Source organism: Sorex fumeus, unplaced genomic scaffold, assembly GCF_029834395.1.
Source record: "Sorex fumeus unplaced genomic scaffold, SorFum_2.1 ptg000009l, whole genome shotgun sequence".
NCBI lineage: Eukaryota > Metazoa > Chordata > Mammalia > Eulipotyphla > Soricidae > Sorex > Sorex fumeus.
In genome coordinates, this window is record NW_026606066.1 from 12,083,828 (window position 1) to 12,101,168 (window position 17,341).

Consider the following 17,341-nt stretch of genomic DNA (forward strand, 5'->3'; position numbering starts at 1 on the left):
TCTAGAAAATAGTGTGCTGTTCCTTTGATTTTGAGTGAGAGTTTAGCTGGATAGAGTATTCTTGGTGAAGCATTCATTTCAGTGAGTTTTTTCACTATATCTCGCCACTGCCTTCGGGCTTGGATGGTTTCCTCTGATAGATCTGCTGTGAATCTAAGGGGTGCTCCTTTGTATGTGATTTCCTTCTTTGACCTTGCTGCTTGCAGTATTGTATCTCTATTGGCAGCATCAATCATTCTAACTATGATATGTCTTGGAGTGTTTTTGTTAGGGTCTCTTTTAGCTGGTACCCTTTGGGCTCCTTGAACCTGAATGGCTGCACTGTGGAGCTCTGGGAATTTTTCAGCAATGATTTGTTTAACCGTTTTGTTTCGTTGGGGTTGTTTCCCTGAGCTTCTGGTAGTCCTATGATTCTAATGTTGTTCCTCTTGGAATCATCTGCTAAGACTCTGATTCTCTGTAGAGCTATTTTGAGGTCCCTTGCCACTGTTTGTTGTTGCCTGTTGGCTTGGTGCAGCTGATCTTCTGGCTCACTGATTCTCTCTTCAGCTGCGGTCATTCTTAGAAAATGGATTTTTCAAGGCTCTCACTTTGCTCTTGGAAAACATGAGAAACAATAAAATAAAAAAGTTCTTTGTTTCTTGCAAGAGATTGTGTTTGATTTGTTCAGTTTTTTGTTTGTTTTTACAAATGCACGAATATTATTGTTTTATACCTGTAGTGCAGCTACACTATGCTCTTCACTGGAGTGCCAGGATTCCCTCCACCATTATCCCAAGGTCCCTTCTTATACCCCAAATCAGAGTATTCTTACAGATATTCTTAGCTACAACAATAAGAATGTAAACAAACCACAGAGGCTTCTTACAGTGGCTTCTTACCTTTCCAAAGTAGGAAACGCAGTTGGGAGTCTTATTATAGGGAACATTTGGTTGATTCTCATTCCAATATGTTAGAGTAACTTCAGTTCCATCTGACCACTGAAATAAAGTTGGAGTATTTGTATTCTTAAGGCCTGTCCATATTTCTTCTTTGGTATCTAAAAGAAAATGGTTTTGTATTTTAGGTTTTATTCAATAACATACTTGAACATGTAGATTGCTGCTGATTTTTACATTCTGAACGGGGTTTTTAAGAATTTAAATGGATTTTGTATTAAAATGTTGTTAAATTAGGCAGGTCTGGATGTTCTAATACCTGCAGGTCACTTTTGCAGGTACAGTAGGCAGACGGGAATAGTGATATTATGATCTCTCATCTAGGAGTCTTTGTTATCTGGTTTAGATAAACTTTATGGAAAATCATGAAATTCTAAAAATACAATCATAGGTATATTAAGAATAAAAATATTGTTCACCAAAGCTTTTAAAGGATGGTACTGCTTTCCCACATTAGAAAATATGAACATGAGTTCAGAAAGTGGGAGTTTTCAGATTAAATTGTGGTTATCTCCTAAATTTTATACTGATGGTCCTGAGAGAAAGGAGCTCATTAGACCCAAATCTGGCATAAGAATCTGAGTTCTAATGGGATTCTATTCATCTAATCAGGTAAAACAATTAGCACTCTACTGATCAAGAATAGGTATGCACTATTTACTGTTGAATTCTAGGAGGAAGTTTTAATATTGGCAGTCTAGAGTATCATGGTCTGATTTTTTCATTTTTGAATAATTACAAAGTGAGTTTGTAATAATTACAAATTACCATTACTGAAGCATTTCTGAGCAACTTAGAATATAGCTTATGAGAAGAGGAAATTTATTCAATCAATGGTTTTACTATTGAATTAGCAGCCACTGCCTATGTGGGGCTACTTAAAATTCTAAATTAAGTAAAACTTTAAAAAGGTAAACATCCATTTCTCAGTAACTTAAGCTATATTTCCCTTGTTTAAAAGCCACAAGTATGTAGCTATTATTGTAGTGGACAGCACAGATTATAAAAATGATACCACCATCCAAGAAAATCTTACTGGACAGTAAATATTGACTGGATCCAATGACTAGTTTTTCATTCCCACAAAGTCTAAAAATAGGATTGCTTTACAATGCTTTAGAGCTTTCATATAGGATATTGTAAAAACTTACCCCCATTATGGAGTTTTGTGACAACCACTTCCACATCTGCTAAAGAATGAATGCTGATGAGATCACCGCTGTAGGCTTTGCATTTCATATGTGCGTTATCCCATGAATCACTTTCATTTACCAGCAGATAGCAAAATCCATTATTCGGCTGCCAGCCTGCATCACAGTGGGTAAGTGAGTATGTCCAAACATCTGAGGGGAAGAAGTTATTCATATTTCAGCCAACATACATCAATTTTGAAATCAATAATGCAAAATTCTTCTTCAATTATCAGGATTCTGAAAAACTAGGGATTGTGATATTATACAATACAGTGACAATAATTTATTTTTTGTCTACTATGCACACAACATCATAAGAATGACTACAGAGTTCAGATAAAGATATGATTTCAGTGTGATACAAATGTGCTACCCAGCAGTGCTCAGACTGGGCAATCACAGAGAGATTGCTCTTAGGACACAGAAAAAAGGTGTGAGGTAAGGCAGCTGCTGACAACCTATAACTGAGTTCTGGGTTTGTAAGCATCCCCTACAGTGTCTGTCTTTGAAAGTTTATGATGATATAAAGTCTCCTTTTCAGCTACAGTCAGTACAGCAAGATGATGTATATTAATGGTCACTGTTGGACAAAGGAGAGAGTAAGACATATATTCCACACCCAAGAGATGGCAGCAACAGAGAAAAAGGGCAATTGACTTCTCTCCTCCCTTCTGCTAGACCTATAGTTCTGAAAACATCAGTGACCATTGACTTGACCATGATTATTATGACTGCCAGAAAGGTTTAGAGAAAATTGGGAGTATAAAACCATATAAATTTTTTTACTCTTAATAAAACTAGAAAGTAATTTTCTCAGAATTATATATTTGTTATTATTTGGAGTTATAACATCTTAAACATGTGGACAGTTTATTTTTTACTAAAGAATAAACCAGATTCAGCTAACTTCACACACTTGTAAAATAACTCAGTTACAAAAAAGCACTTATTATGTTTTACAACAATGATACAGGAACAGAGGAAAAAATCATCTACAATAAAATTTAAAATAATATTTAATTATTCTGGTCATTGTATTATGAATACATGTTTTTAAAAGATTAAAGAGATAACTTGGCATATAAATTTCGTATCTTCCCATTGGCACAGTATTTTAATAAATGTATATTATTCAGTCATGGGGAAACATCATGAGTTACTTAACAATTGCTACTACAGAATATTATTTCATCTATTATCAATCACCCTAGTGTATTTATATTTGAGCTGCCTTTTCTATTTTTTTAATTTTTTTGTATGGCCTTAATATTTGAATCAACCTGGAAAATAAATGTCTATTTCTATCTATTAATTTAAAAACTCCCAACAGAAGGTAAGGAATGTATATACTTAGTCTTAAAAACTAGCTTTATACTCCTAATTGGATAAGAAATTTTAATTTTTGTTCCCTATCCCCCAAATTCCTTAGGCATGATATTTTAAGACCTCCTTTTCTCCTGCCAGTTTAAGTATTATTTTATCTAGTGAGGATTTAACCAATTTAGACAAAGATAGGCATAGTGTCCTGTATGATACAGGAAAGGAGTCCCTCATCCCCATTCTTTTAAAGTCTCTTCAAAGTCTTTTGGTATCTCAAATACTTTGGCTATTCCTGTGTCTATTTTGCCTAAAATCTCCCTGGAAAACACATCCTCCTCATATACATTTTATTATTTTCTACCCTTTCTTTTATACCTGATTTATAAACACAAAGACCTAGAGAATCAGCCTGGCAAAAAGGACAAAAAAGAGTTGTGAGTTGAAGAGCAGAAAAGTCTGCAGAATTGCTTTGTTCATAACTCTTTATTTTTTTCACTAGGCATATGCTGTTCTTTTATTAAAGCACAATGATTTACAAAGTTATTCATAGTTGTTTTTTAAAATTTTTAATTTATTTATATTTTAATTTTTTTGTTAGTGAAATACCATGAAGTACAATTGCAGACTTACAAACTTCTGTGCTTGGGTTTCAGTTATACAATGATTGAGTACCCATCCCTCCACCAGTGCCTATTCTCCACCACCAATGATCCCAGTATCCCTCTCCCCCCCGCCTCATCCCCCCCACCCCACCCCACCTCTGAGGTAGGGCATTCCCTTTGCTCTCTCTTTCCTTTGTGTTGTAGTTTGCAATAGAGGTATTGAATGGTCATCATGTTCAGTCTATAGTCTACTTTCAGCACGCATCTCACACCCCGAGCAAATCCTCCAGACACGCTTTACTTGGTGTTCCCTTCTCTATCTGACCTGCCTTTTTCCCCAGCCTGTGCTGCTGGTTTCCAAGCCATGGAGCAGACCCCCTGGTACTTATCTCAATTATTCTTGGGTGTTCGTCTCCCATTTTGTTACTTTATATTCCCCAGATGAGTGCAGTCTTTCTATATCTGTCCCTGCCTCATTTCACTTAGCATGATACTTTTCATGTAGAACCACTCGTATGCAAATTTCATGACTTCATCTTTTCTAACAGCTGCATAGTATTCCACTGTGTAGAGGTACCACAGTTTCTTTTTTTTTTTTTTAATTTATTTTTTATTAGTGAAACACCATGAGGTACATTTGTAGATTTACAAATTTTTGTGCTTGGATTTCGGTCATACCATGATCAAATACCCATCCCTCCACCAGTGCCCATTTTCCGCCACCAGGATAATATTCCTTCCCCCCAACCCCCCATCCCCCCCTGCCACTGTGGCAGGGCATTCCCTTTTGTTCTCTCTCTCCTTTTGGGTTTTGTGATCAGCAAAAGAGGCATTGAGTGGCAAACATGTTCAGTCCAGTCTACTTTCAACTTGCATCTCCCCTCCTGGGAGGATCCTCCAAACACCCTCCATTTGGTGCTCCCTTCTCTATCTGAACTGTCCTTTCCTCTAGAATACCCGGCTGGCCTCTAAGCTATGGAGTAATCCTCCTGGTGTTGATCTCAGCTATTCTTGGGTATTAATCTCATATTTTGTTATTTTATATCCCCCAGATGAATGCAATCTTTCTATGTCTATCCCTCTCTTTCTGACTCATTTCACTTAGCATGATACTTTCCATATTGTACCACTTGTATGTAAAGTTCATGACTTCATCTTTTCTAAGAGCTACATAGTACTCCATTGTGTAGATGTACCAAAGTTTCTTTAACCAGTCATCTGTTCTTGGGCACTCAGGTTTCTTCCAGTTTCTGGCTACTGTAAAGAGTGCTGCAATGAACAAACAAGTGCAGATGTCACTTCAGCTACACATTTTTGCCTCTCTGGGATATATTCCCAGGAGTGGTATTGCTGGGTCAAATGGGAGCTCAATTTCTAATTTTTTGAGGAACGTCCATACTGTTTTCCAAAAGGGCTGAACCAGTCGGTATTCCCACCAGCAGTGAAGGAGGGTCCCTTTCTCGCCAGCAACGGTTGCTTTTGTTCTTTTGAATGTGGGCCAGTCTCTGAGGTGTGAGATGGTACCAAAGTTTCTTTAGTCAGTCATTTGTTCTCAGGCACTTGGGTGTTTTAAAGATTTTGGCTATTGTGAACAGAGCAGCAATGAACATACAAGTGCAGATGTCACTTCGACTATACTTTTTTTCCTCTCCAGGATAATTCCCAAGAGTGGTATTGCTGGGCCAAATGAAAGCTCAATTTCTAATTTTTTGAGAATCGTCCATACTGTTTTCCAAAAGGGCTGAACCAGTCGGTATTCCCACCAGAAGTGAAGGAGGGACCCTTTCTCCCCACATTTGCGCCAACATGGGTTGCTTTTTTTTTTTTAACACCGGTTGCTTTTGTTCTTTTGGATGTGTGCCAGTCTCTGTGGTGTGAGATGATATCTCATTGTTGTTTTGATCTGAATCTCCCTGATATTAGGGATGTGGAGTATTTTCTTATGTGCCTTTTAGCCATTCAGATTTCTTCTTTGAGAATGTTTCTGTTCATTTCATCACCCCATTTTTGATAGGGTTGAATGCTTTCTTCTTGTAGAGTTCAACCAGTGCTTTGTATATCCTTTATATCAATCGCTTATCAGATGGGTATTGGGTGAATATCCTTTCCCATTCTGTAGACTGTCTTTGTATTTTGGTCACTGTTTCTTTTGAGGTGCAGAAGCTTCTTAGTTTAAGATAGTCCTATTTGTTTATCTCTGTTTTCACTTGCTTGGCCAGTGGCAAGTCATCTTTGAAGATACTGTAAGTGTCAATGTCCTGGAGGGTTTTGCCAAACTTTTCTTCAATGTACCTTATGGATTCTAGTCTGATACTGAGGTCTTTTATCCATTTTGATCTAACTTTTCTGCATGGTGTTAGGTAGAGGTCTGAGCACATTTTTTTTGCATGTAACTCTCCAGTTTTGCCAGCAGAATTTATTAAAGAAGCTTTCCTTGCTCCATTTTACATTTCTTGTTCCCTTATCAAAGATTAGATGATCATACATTTGGGAATGGGGTATCAGTATATTCAACCCTGTTCCATCGGCCTGCGGCTCTATCTTTGTTCCAGTACCATGCTATTCTAATTATTACCGCTTGTAGTAGAGTTTGAGGTTTGGGAGGTTGATTCCTCCCATTTTCTTTTTCCCAAGAAGTGTTTTTAGCTATTTGTGGTGACTTTTTGCTCCCTATGAATTTCAGGAGTGTTTGCTTCATTTCTTTGAAGAATGTCATGAGTATCCTTACAGGGATCACACTGAATTTGTACAATGCTTTGAGGAGTATTGCCATTTTGACAATGTCCTAAGTCTTTACTTTTTAGGAAGACAATACAGGAGGTCTGGCCTTAGCAGTGGTTCTCATATTTAAATTTGCATCAGAATCACCTGGGAGGCTTTTGTTTGTTTTGGGGCCATACCCAGCTGTGTTCAAGGTCACTGGGCCATGCTCAGGGAACCAAATGGGATTTCAGAAATCAAAACGGAGTCAGATGCAAGTGATGCAAGCGCAGTGTGTTAGTTCTCTGGTCCTGGAAGGCGTCTTAAAAACACAGTCTGGTCCACCCTAACAGCCTCTTATTCAGGAAATTAGGAATATGATCTCAGAATTAGCTTCCTGTTGTTTATTTGTGGGCCACACCCAGCAGTGCTTAGGGGCAACTCTTGCCTCTATGCTCAGGAATAACCCTTGGAGGTGCTCTGGGGACAGGATGCCTCTGCCAGAGACACATGCAAAATGCAAGGCAAGTGCCTTACCTCCTGCACTGTCTCGTGATACTAACAGGTGATGCTAAAGCCTTCATCTGGAACCACATTTTGAGAAACACTCCGATAGAAGTCACCTCTGAAAACAGATATATTTCTATTTAGAATATATTTGCCTTCTTATGGGAATTTAGCAAGCAAAATCTTTAGTCACATATAGCTGGTAACACATTAACCCATGATCAAAATCAAATAATTTCTACATTAGGTGAAGGAAAGTAGAAAAATCACTGCAAAATGGATTTACTTGACATTACAAAACATTAATTTTTAGATACTTTTACAAGGAAATTAGAAGGATACCTGCTAATTCCACTGTGTCAGTGAGTGGTTTTTTGCAGATGTACGGCAGCTGAGCTTCACAGGAAGAACTCTGCCACAGACCAGAATCAGCATTCATACTTGCACAGCTTGACCCACCAATTGTCGGTGCACTAGGCATATCTTAAATGTCAGATTTTCAGAGTTAGAACAAGAAGGTTTTGATCAGGAACAACAACAGAAAAAGGATTTATTCCTAATGTTTAGCTTTTAGGGGAATACAAAAAATAACTAAAGCTTTTAACTAAATAAAAATGTAGATGCCTCAATAAGCTTAATATATTAATGCAGGATTCAGAGTAAATATATCCTGACATATTGTAATACATTTAAAAGACAAAATATAAAATAACCACTGCCTCCAAACAACTTCCATGTTATATTCTGTGCTCAGTAAGTCTTAGTTGTGTATTCCATACAACAAATATTTTTTTTGTTCTGTAATGCCTTTAAGTCTTTGAAGCAACAATTAAATTATCTCTAAGATTGTATTTTTTGTCACTAAAATTGCATTAACTAAAATGACTGATTGGTATATATTTTGGTTAGCTAGACTTTTATTTAATTCACTATAAACCTTTGTTAAACTATTTATTTGGGTAATAAACTCATTATGCTGTAAGCACTTGGGTGCTATGGTGGAGAGATCCCAAGAGTTTGGAACTAAAGAAGTTTTGTATTTTAAGAGTTAAGTTGAAAATGGAACACAATATGCATGAATCACAGACACATCAAGTTCCCTATGGAACACATAACAGCTCTTAGCTTCATGGCAGGGCTCAAATCAGCTCTTACCTAAAGGTGGCGGGTTGCTCTTTTAAACGTTAGAAATACATGCTCAGTTATCCACAATGTGATTAAACTTGGGAAAGTTCTTCTGAGAGGGAACCATAATGTGAGTTTGTCAAGATTTGAAATCTGTGTAAGCTATTCATGACTGGGATTTTTTAAAATTTATTTTTATTTTATTTTTTTTTATTAGTGAAACACCATGAAGTACAGTTGTAGACTTACAAATTTTCGTGCTTGGGTTTCAGTTATACAATGATTGAGTACCCATCCCTCCACCAGTGCCCATTTTCTACCACCAATGATCTCAGTAGCCCTCCCACCCTAGCCCATCCCCCCCACCCCGTCCCGCCTCTGAGGCAGGGCATTCCCTTTTGCTCTCTCTTTGCTTTAGGGTATTCTGGTTTGTGAAAGAGGTATTGAATGGCCATCGTGTTCAGTCTATAGTCTACTTTCAGCACGCATCTCACATCCGAAGCAAATCCTCCAGACACCCTTTACTTGGTGTTCCCTTCTCTATCTGAGCTGCCTTTCCCCCCAGCATGTGCTTCTGGCTTCCAAGCTGTGGAGCAGACCCCCTGGTGCTTATCTCAACTATTCTTGGGTGTTTGTCTCCCATTCTGTTACTTTATATTCCCCAGATGAGTGCTGTCTTTCTATGTCTGTCCCTCTCTTTCTGCCTCATTTCACTCAGCATGATACTTTCCATGTAGAACCACTCGTATGCAAATTTCATGACTTCATCTTTTCTAACAGCTGCATAGTATTCCACTGTGCAGATGTACCAAAGTTTCTTTAGCCAGTAATTTGTTCTCAGGCACTTGGGTGTTTTACAGATTTTGGCTACTGTGAACAGTGCAGCAATGAACATACAAGTGCAGATGTCATTTCGACTGTACTTTTTTCCTCTCCAGGACATATTCCCAGGAGTGGTATTGCTGGGTCAAATAAGAGCTCAATTTCTAATATTTTAAGAATTGTTCACATTGTTTATCAAGGGACTGTTTTTTTTAAGTGTTTGCTCAGTGTGTTGGGGAGGAAGCATTTACCTGGATCCCAGTTGAGAAAGTTTAATGGCTTGTGGTCTGACCATTCCCAGCCTCTAGCAGTATACAGCTGATTTAAGCCGATCCAGAAAATTCTAGCAATGTCTTCTTTTTCTGTAATCATTAAATAATTTTTAAAAATGACAAAAATATATAATTTATTATCAGTCAGCTTCCGTTTTTACTTACAGCAAAATATCTGAAGGCTTTCACCCCACTGTGAGGCATTTAAAATAGACTATCCCACAAAACAGGCATTGATGATAGACACAAAACTTGAGTATTTAAAAATCCAAAAACTGATAATTTAATTCAATTCTTCTTTTCTGTTAACTTGTTCAGTTACCTTTCTCTTAAGGCATTATTTCTTAATGGGAGGTCATGTAGCTCACTCACATGAGGCCTCAGGATATTTCAACAGGGCCATGGGTTAAAACTGCATTAATGTGGACACAAGGCATGAAACTAGGGGGCCTCAGGGGTGCATCTGATGATGCCTAGAAGAACCAAGGCTAGTTGCTTTCAAGGCATGCACCTTAATCTCTGTACTTTGCTCCCCAAATGGTACTTTTAACAGTACTGTTTCAAAAATATACACAGGAGTTTTTTCAAGGGCAACAGAATATATAACTCCAAGCCTCAGAGTGCAGGGTCCAGATTGGAAACTTATACACACAGTGTACGCATACACGCATGTGCGTACATGCACACATACACACACACACACACCTATACACAAACACTGCTGTGGAGGTGTATCATTCAAATAAATTATTTGAAAATCAGATGTGATTAGCAAAGAAGAAAGAAGCAAAATTATTTGAATTAGGTGGCCAATAACTTATATGCCACTCAGTGTGAACATCTTCTCAAACAACAGATGTAGTCATGCGCAGGGGAGAGTCTACGGGCACTGGAGGATGGGAAAGCATGAAAAGAATAAAAAAACTATTATGAAGATTTTCATACCAGTGTCAGGGATGCCAAGGCTTTATTTAAGAATCTGCTAAAACTTCACCAATATCATGAAGGAAAAAAGTGAAGGTATACAGAATAACAGGGATTATAAATAAATCACTCTATTATTCTGAAGATATATAGAATAATAGAGTGTTTTTAAAAATGGCCTACAAAATAAAAGGAGTTCCTTGATTATTTGGAATTTCTATAAATATGTTGAAAATTTTCAGCAGTGATCTACTCAATAATTCCTTAATTTCTTGAAGAGTACATACGATGTTATATATATGGACAATTATATGTACACACAAAATAATATGCTACATCATTTATATATACATTACACTGTAAACACAGAAATAATTTTTAAAATGTGGATATAGTTTTCTACCTGCAAATAAAACTGGTGTATCTGATATCTGTTGATACACATACATACACACACATAAAATTTTAATCCATTACTATATCTGTGACTTGCAAGTAAACAACTACATTCATATTTTGTATGTGTGTATATATGTATATACATGTATATATTTATACATACATATGCATGATTTGCATATAGAAAACTAAATCAGTGCTTTAGGGGATTTTTGTAAGTAATTTTGATACACAATTTTTGCTTCCTGTAGACACTATAGCCAAATACCTAAAACAGTTGATGCAATTAGAACTGAAATCAGGAAGGGAAGAGCTCTCCTGGGGTGAGCAGAAATAGCAACAACAAAAGAAAGTGGCTAAAAGCAGTAATTCAGACATCAATAGTCAAGGAAAGGGCAGGAGTCTGGGCAGAGGGCAATAGGGACAGAGGCCCAGTTACCTCTCTACTGGTGAATGAATGTGAAGTCAGGAGATATACAGTGCTTTTCATAGCTTGGCTGTGAAAAAATGAAGGACTCTTTCCAGGAAATCTATATTTTATGTTGCTATAAAATATTATATATATTTAAATGGCATAAATTTAAACGTGCTTATAGTCTGTTAATTCCTTAATTACAGGGAAGAATGTTAAGAGAAGAATCAACTGTCATACAAACATACAAGATAGAAGAAATAACTGGTGTGAATATGAAAAGCTTAGGAGAGTTAACTCTGAACAAGCTACAACACTTCACTGTCCTCCCATTGTTCACTGATTTGCTCGAGCAGGAACCAGTAACGTCTCCATTGTGAGACTTGTTGCTACTGTGTTTGGCATATCGAATGTGCCACGGGGAGCTTGCTAGGCTCTCCTGTGTGGGTGGGATACTCTCAATAGCTTGCTGGACTCTCCAAGAAAGATGGAGGAATAGAACTTGTGTTGGCTACATGCCAGGCAAATGCCCTACCCACTGCTACATAATAATAATAATAATAATAATAATAAATATAAATATTCCTTTACTCAAAGAAAACTGATGCTATAAATATCAAGAAAGGTGAAAATGATTATATAGGGAGATTGTTTGAGGAGAGTGCTGAAGAGAACTCAATCCTTTTATTTAACTTTTAGCATAAGTCATGAGTTCCCACATAGTGTGCAAAGACCTTGAAGATTTAATATAACATAAATTTTTCTCAGTAGTAAAAGCATTCAATTATCCAGACTTCCAAGACCTGAAAACCGACATGATTATGGTATTCCAGATACCATATTCTGACATAGTTTAACATTTGCAAGTCAATCAATATAATCCATCATATCAATAAAATAAAGGATAAAAACCATATGATCATATCAATAGATGCAGAGGAAGCATTTGGCAAGATCTAGCACCCATTTATGATGAAAACTCTCAGCAAAATAGGAATTGAAGGAACTTTTCTCAATATAGTCAAAGCCATCTACCACAGGCAAGCATTATCCTCAGTGGGGAAAAACTAAGAGCCTTCCCTCTAAGATTGGGGACAAGACAAGGATGCCCACTCTCACCATTTCTATTCAATATAGTACTGGAAGTACTTGCCATAGCAGTTAGGCAAGAAAGAAAAAGACACTAAGGGTATCCGAATAGGAAAGGAAGAAATCAAGCTCTCAATCTTTGCAGATGACATATCATATTTAGAGAACCCTAAAACTTCTAACAAGAAGCTCCTAGAAACAATAGACTTGTATAGTTAAGTGGCAGGCTATAAAATTTTGCCTCAGAAAATCAAGTACCTCAGAATCAGCTTAACTAAGGAGGTAAAGGACCTGTACAAAGAAAAGTACAAAACCAACTTCAAGAAATAAGAGGACAAGAAACAAGAAACAAGAAAATGAAAACACATCCTCTGCTCATGGATTGGGAGAATTAACATTGTCAAAATGGCAATACTACCTAAAGCATTACACAGATTCAATGTGATCCCTATAAGAGTACCCATGACAATCTTCAAAAAAATTGATCAAACACTCCTGAAATTCTCATGGAACAACAAGCTCCCACGAATAGCTAAAGAAGTTCTCGGGGGAAAAAAGATGGGAGGCATCACTTTCCCCAACTTCAAACTGTACTACAGAGCAGTAATAATTAAAACAGCATGGTATTGTAACAAAGACAGATCCACAGATCACTGGAATAGAGATTGAACATCCTTACACATACCCCCAAGTATATGATAATGTAATCTTTGATAAGGGAGCAAGAAATGTGAAGTGGAGCAAGGAAAACCTCTTTAACAAATGGTGCTGGCAAAACTGGACAGCTACATGCAAAAAAATAGGCTCAGACTTCTGCCTAACACGATGCACAAAAGTCAGACCAAAATGATTAAAGACCCCAACATCAGACCAGAATCTATAAGGTACATCAAAGAAAAGGTCGGCAAAACCCTCTACAACATTGAAACTAAAGGTGAACTCTACAAGAAAACATCCAATCCCATAAGAAAATGGGGTGATGAAATAAACAGAAACTTTCTCAATGAAGAAATCCAAATGGCCAAAAGGCACATTGAAAAAATGTTCTTCATCACTAATCATCAGGGAGATGCAGACCAAAACAATGAGATGTCATCTCACACCAAAGAGACTGGCACACATCCAAAAGAACAAAAGCAACCGGTGTTGGCATGGATGTGGAGAGAAAGGGACTCTCCTTCACTGCTGGTGGGAATGCCAACTGGTCCAGCCTTTTTGGAAAACAATATGAATATTTCTCAAAAAACTAGAAATTGAGCTCCCATTTGACCCAGCAATGCCACTTCTGGGAATATATCCTGGAGATGCAAAAAAGTACAATAGAAATGACATCTGCATTTATATGTTTATTGCATCACTATTTACAATAGCCAGAATCTAGAAAAAAACCTGAATGCTCAAGAACAGATAACTGGTTAAAGAAACTTTGATATATCTACACAATGGAATACTATGCAGCTGTTAGAAAAGATGAAATTACCATATCAATGGATCAACATGGAGAGTATCATGATAAGTGAAAAGAGTCAGAGGTATAGTGACAGACACAGAATGACTGTACTCATTTGTGGAATATAAAGTAACAAGATAGGAGACTTACGGCTAAGGAAAGAAGAGATACGGGTCAGGAGGATCGCTCCATGGCTTGAAAGCTGGTCTCATGTGCTGGGGGAAAAGTCAGCTGGGATAGAGAAGGGACCACTAAGTAAATGATGGTTGGAAGGCTTGCTCGGGATGGTAGATGCATGCTGAAAGTCAACTATGGACCAAACATGATGGCCACTTACTTAGTACCTGTATTGCCAACCATAACACCCAAAAGTAGAGAGAGAGTAAGAGGAAATGTTCCTGCCACAGAGGCAGAGGGTGGGAAGGGGAGGGGGTGGCAGGAGGGAAATTTGGGAACATTGGTGATGGAGAATGGGAACTGGTGGAGGGATGGGTGCTCGATCATTATATGACTGAAATGTAATCATGAAAGTTTGTTAAGTCTTACAGGGGCCAGCCTAGGGGGGATTACTTCATTTTCAACCCCCAGCAGGGTAGTTAGGAGTAAGTCTACAGGCCACTAGAGATTAGTCTGTTTGGTGACCAAAATAGGTGGGAAAATTGTGGTTTGAAAAGAAGCTTACAAAGGTTAGAAATCATTTCACACCAGAATAGGGAAAAATAGTATGTCTTCCATTAAACACATGAATGGTTACTTCCTGGAGCAGGAAACACTTAAGGGATCATGGGAACTCCCAAGTCTTAAATGTGTCCTGGTTTTACCCTTTCTTAACACTGTCCTTTCTGAAAGTTCAAGTACATCCTCGTCCTGTTTAAATCTTGAAGATTTAAATTTTTACATCTGTCATCTTAGGATCTTCCTGTTGCCCTCTCCTGTAACTTCTCTAAAAGCAGCTTTTACATAAGTCACATACCCTCTGCCTCGGTCATCTTTATCTCAACCCTCCTCTTCCACCCCCACCCCACCCTCACAGAGCTGTCAAAAAGGAATTGCTGCTTTTCCTGAGCAAATCTTGGCTCATTCATGACTGTTGACTCCTCTTGTCCAATACTGCCCCTGCTGTCACGATCCCTTGACACCTTAAAAACTCAAGAATTTTCCATGTAGTACCACTTGTACGGAAAATGAGTCAGAAAGAGAGGGATAGACATAAAAGGATTGCATTCATCTGGGGAACATAAAGTAACATAATAGGAGACTAACACCCAAGAGTGGCCGAAATTAGTACCAGGAATTTTGCTACATGGCTTGGAGGCCAGCCACACATGCTAGGGGAAAAGGCAGCTCAGATAGAGAAGGGAGCACCAAATAAAGGGTATTGGGAGGATTCTCCCAGGATGGGAGAAGCATGCTGAAAGTAGACTATAGACCAAACATGATTGCCACTCAATGCCTCTTTTGGGGTGGAGGGATACTGGGATCTGTGGTGGCGGGAAATGGGCACTAGTGGAGGGATGGGTATTTGATCATTGTATAATTGAAACCCAAGCACAAAATTTGTAGGTCTACAACTGTATCTCATGGTGTCTCACTAATAAAAATTAAAAAAAAAATAAAAAGCATATACAAATCTGGAAAAAAAAAACCTTAAGAATTAATGGTCTTACATGGTTAGTGGCAGTTATGTGGGTAACGTTCCATAGAACCTTGATTATTTGGTTTATTACTTTTTTTTTAATGTTTGCTTCTCCACTGAAATCCCACACCAGAGTTTAGATTTGTAATGTGATCTAGACCAGAGTCTTGGGTTTTTGTTCTTTCAACCCTCCCCTGGGAGAATAAATGAAAATGAAGAGAAAAAAAATTTGTAAGTCTGTAACTCTATCTCATGGTGATTTATTAAAATAAAATTTTAAAAAATTCTTCAAAAAATAAAAATAAAATGTTTTTTACAAACAATTTTAGGCAAAATGCTTAAAACAGTGCTTTTATATAGATGTACACAGTCACTGCACATAACCACCACTACCCAAGTGCTCACTTCTAACCAAGCTCACTATAGAGGTCCAGTTCTTCTTATCCATCCCAACTTAATGCCCTCCCTTTCATAGAGTCTTCATAGATGCCCCCAGCAGAGAGTACAATCTTTCCCACGTGGTGATTAGTAGGCTGGAGGGCTTCTCAGTTATTCTCGCAATGCCAGGTACTAGTCCTGTGCTGGGGGATGAGGCCAAGCAAAGCTTTTCAAGGCCACACCCACAGGTGCATGAAGCACCTTGTGGTGCTGGGGATCAAAGTGGGGTTGGACATATGTAAGGCATTGCCTTCACTCCTAGGCTATCTCTTCAGCCACAAATATGAATCTCCTTGTTGCCCTAACATCTATCCTAAAGAATCCTTATATTTATCCACATTCAGTGATAAATATTTAAAATGAAACAACATGATCTTTGGAAGTTGTCAGGCTATTAATTTGCTTCATTACAGTATCCGATTTGTGACTTGAATTCATGTTTTATTCTTCACCAGTATCACAGGATTTAAACATTGTGACTGTGTTATGTGTCTTATACCAGGTGGATGTGAATAAGAAATGGAAATATTGTCTGAGTCCTGATTGGGCAAGTAAGAAGGGCAGGGATTTATTCAATGTCCTGTAAAATTTGGAACTGGTATTTCCTTTTATAAATTTTTCTTAGAAGATTCCAGGAAAGAAATTCATTAGCTTGTATCTTTGCCTACCCCCATTTTTGCCATAAGAAAGGTCACTGCTAGCATAAGTCCCCACATCTCATCAAATGGACAAGGCCAGTGATACAGAGAGTGCTCTGCTGTTGCAGAGATCCCAGCTCAGACCTGCTCCTGTATTTCTTTTGCTCTCCTCACAGTAAGAATCCAGGGCATGATGATGATCATCCATGTGGGATGTGCCACAGAAGAGTTTCCTAATAAAGTTTTGATTTAGGGGCCACACCCAGAAGTGCTCAGGAGCTATTCCTGGCTCTGTAGTCAGGTATCACTCCTGGCAATGCTCCGGGGGATCATAAGTGGTGCTTGGAAATCAAACTGGGTCAGCTGTAAGCAAGATAAGCCAGTGCCTTATTTACTGCACTATTTTTTTCAACCTTAGGTTCTCTTTTGATGCAAAATAAAGGGTACTGCCAACAGAGAGTCAGAATTGTCCTAGCCTTGGAGCACCTGTCAAATTGGTTCAATGTGTATAGCTCCTTTTGTAAAGCAAATTAGGAAAAGTAGGGTCTTGCTGTTCAACTCTGGGAAGTACTGGTTGGTAAATCTGAGTGATTTTTATGGTATAAACACATAAAACAAAAAGATTTTTGTTTGCTTTGGGGCCATGCCTGGCTGTGGCTTGGGCTTATTACTTCTAATTTTGTGTTTAGGGATCATTCCTGGTGTTGGAGGGTCCATATATGGTGTTGGAGATAGAACCTAGATTGGCTAGATGCAAGGCAATGAATGGCTTTACCCTCTGTGTTATCTTTTCCACCCACATTCTTCCTTGTATGAAATAAGCATAGTACTACCTACCTCATTCGGTTGGTATATGGGATTAAATAAAATAATGTG

At 38.0% G+C, this 17,341-nt stretch overlaps 1 protein-coding gene across 2 annotated transcripts in view; it reads right to left on the reverse strand.

Annotated features, from left to right (window-relative positions):
• LY75 (lymphocyte antigen 75) overlaps positions 1 to 17,341 on the reverse strand; it is a 164,398-nt gene that overhangs the window by 130,810 nt on the left and 16,247 nt on the right. For both annotated transcript variants that reach the window (XM_056110351.1, XM_056110352.1), the window contains exons 5-8: positions 9,459 to 9,569; positions 7,603 to 7,743; positions 2,090 to 2,281; positions 882 to 1,039 (exon numbers count right to left, since the gene is read on the reverse strand). In XM_056110351.1, the coding sequence (XP_055966326.1) occupies positions 882 to 1,039; positions 2,090 to 2,281; positions 7,603 to 7,743; positions 9,459 to 9,569 (602 nt within the window). The remainder of the gene's footprint in view (positions 1 to 881; positions 1,040 to 2,089; positions 2,282 to 7,602; positions 7,744 to 9,458; positions 9,570 to 17,341) is intronic.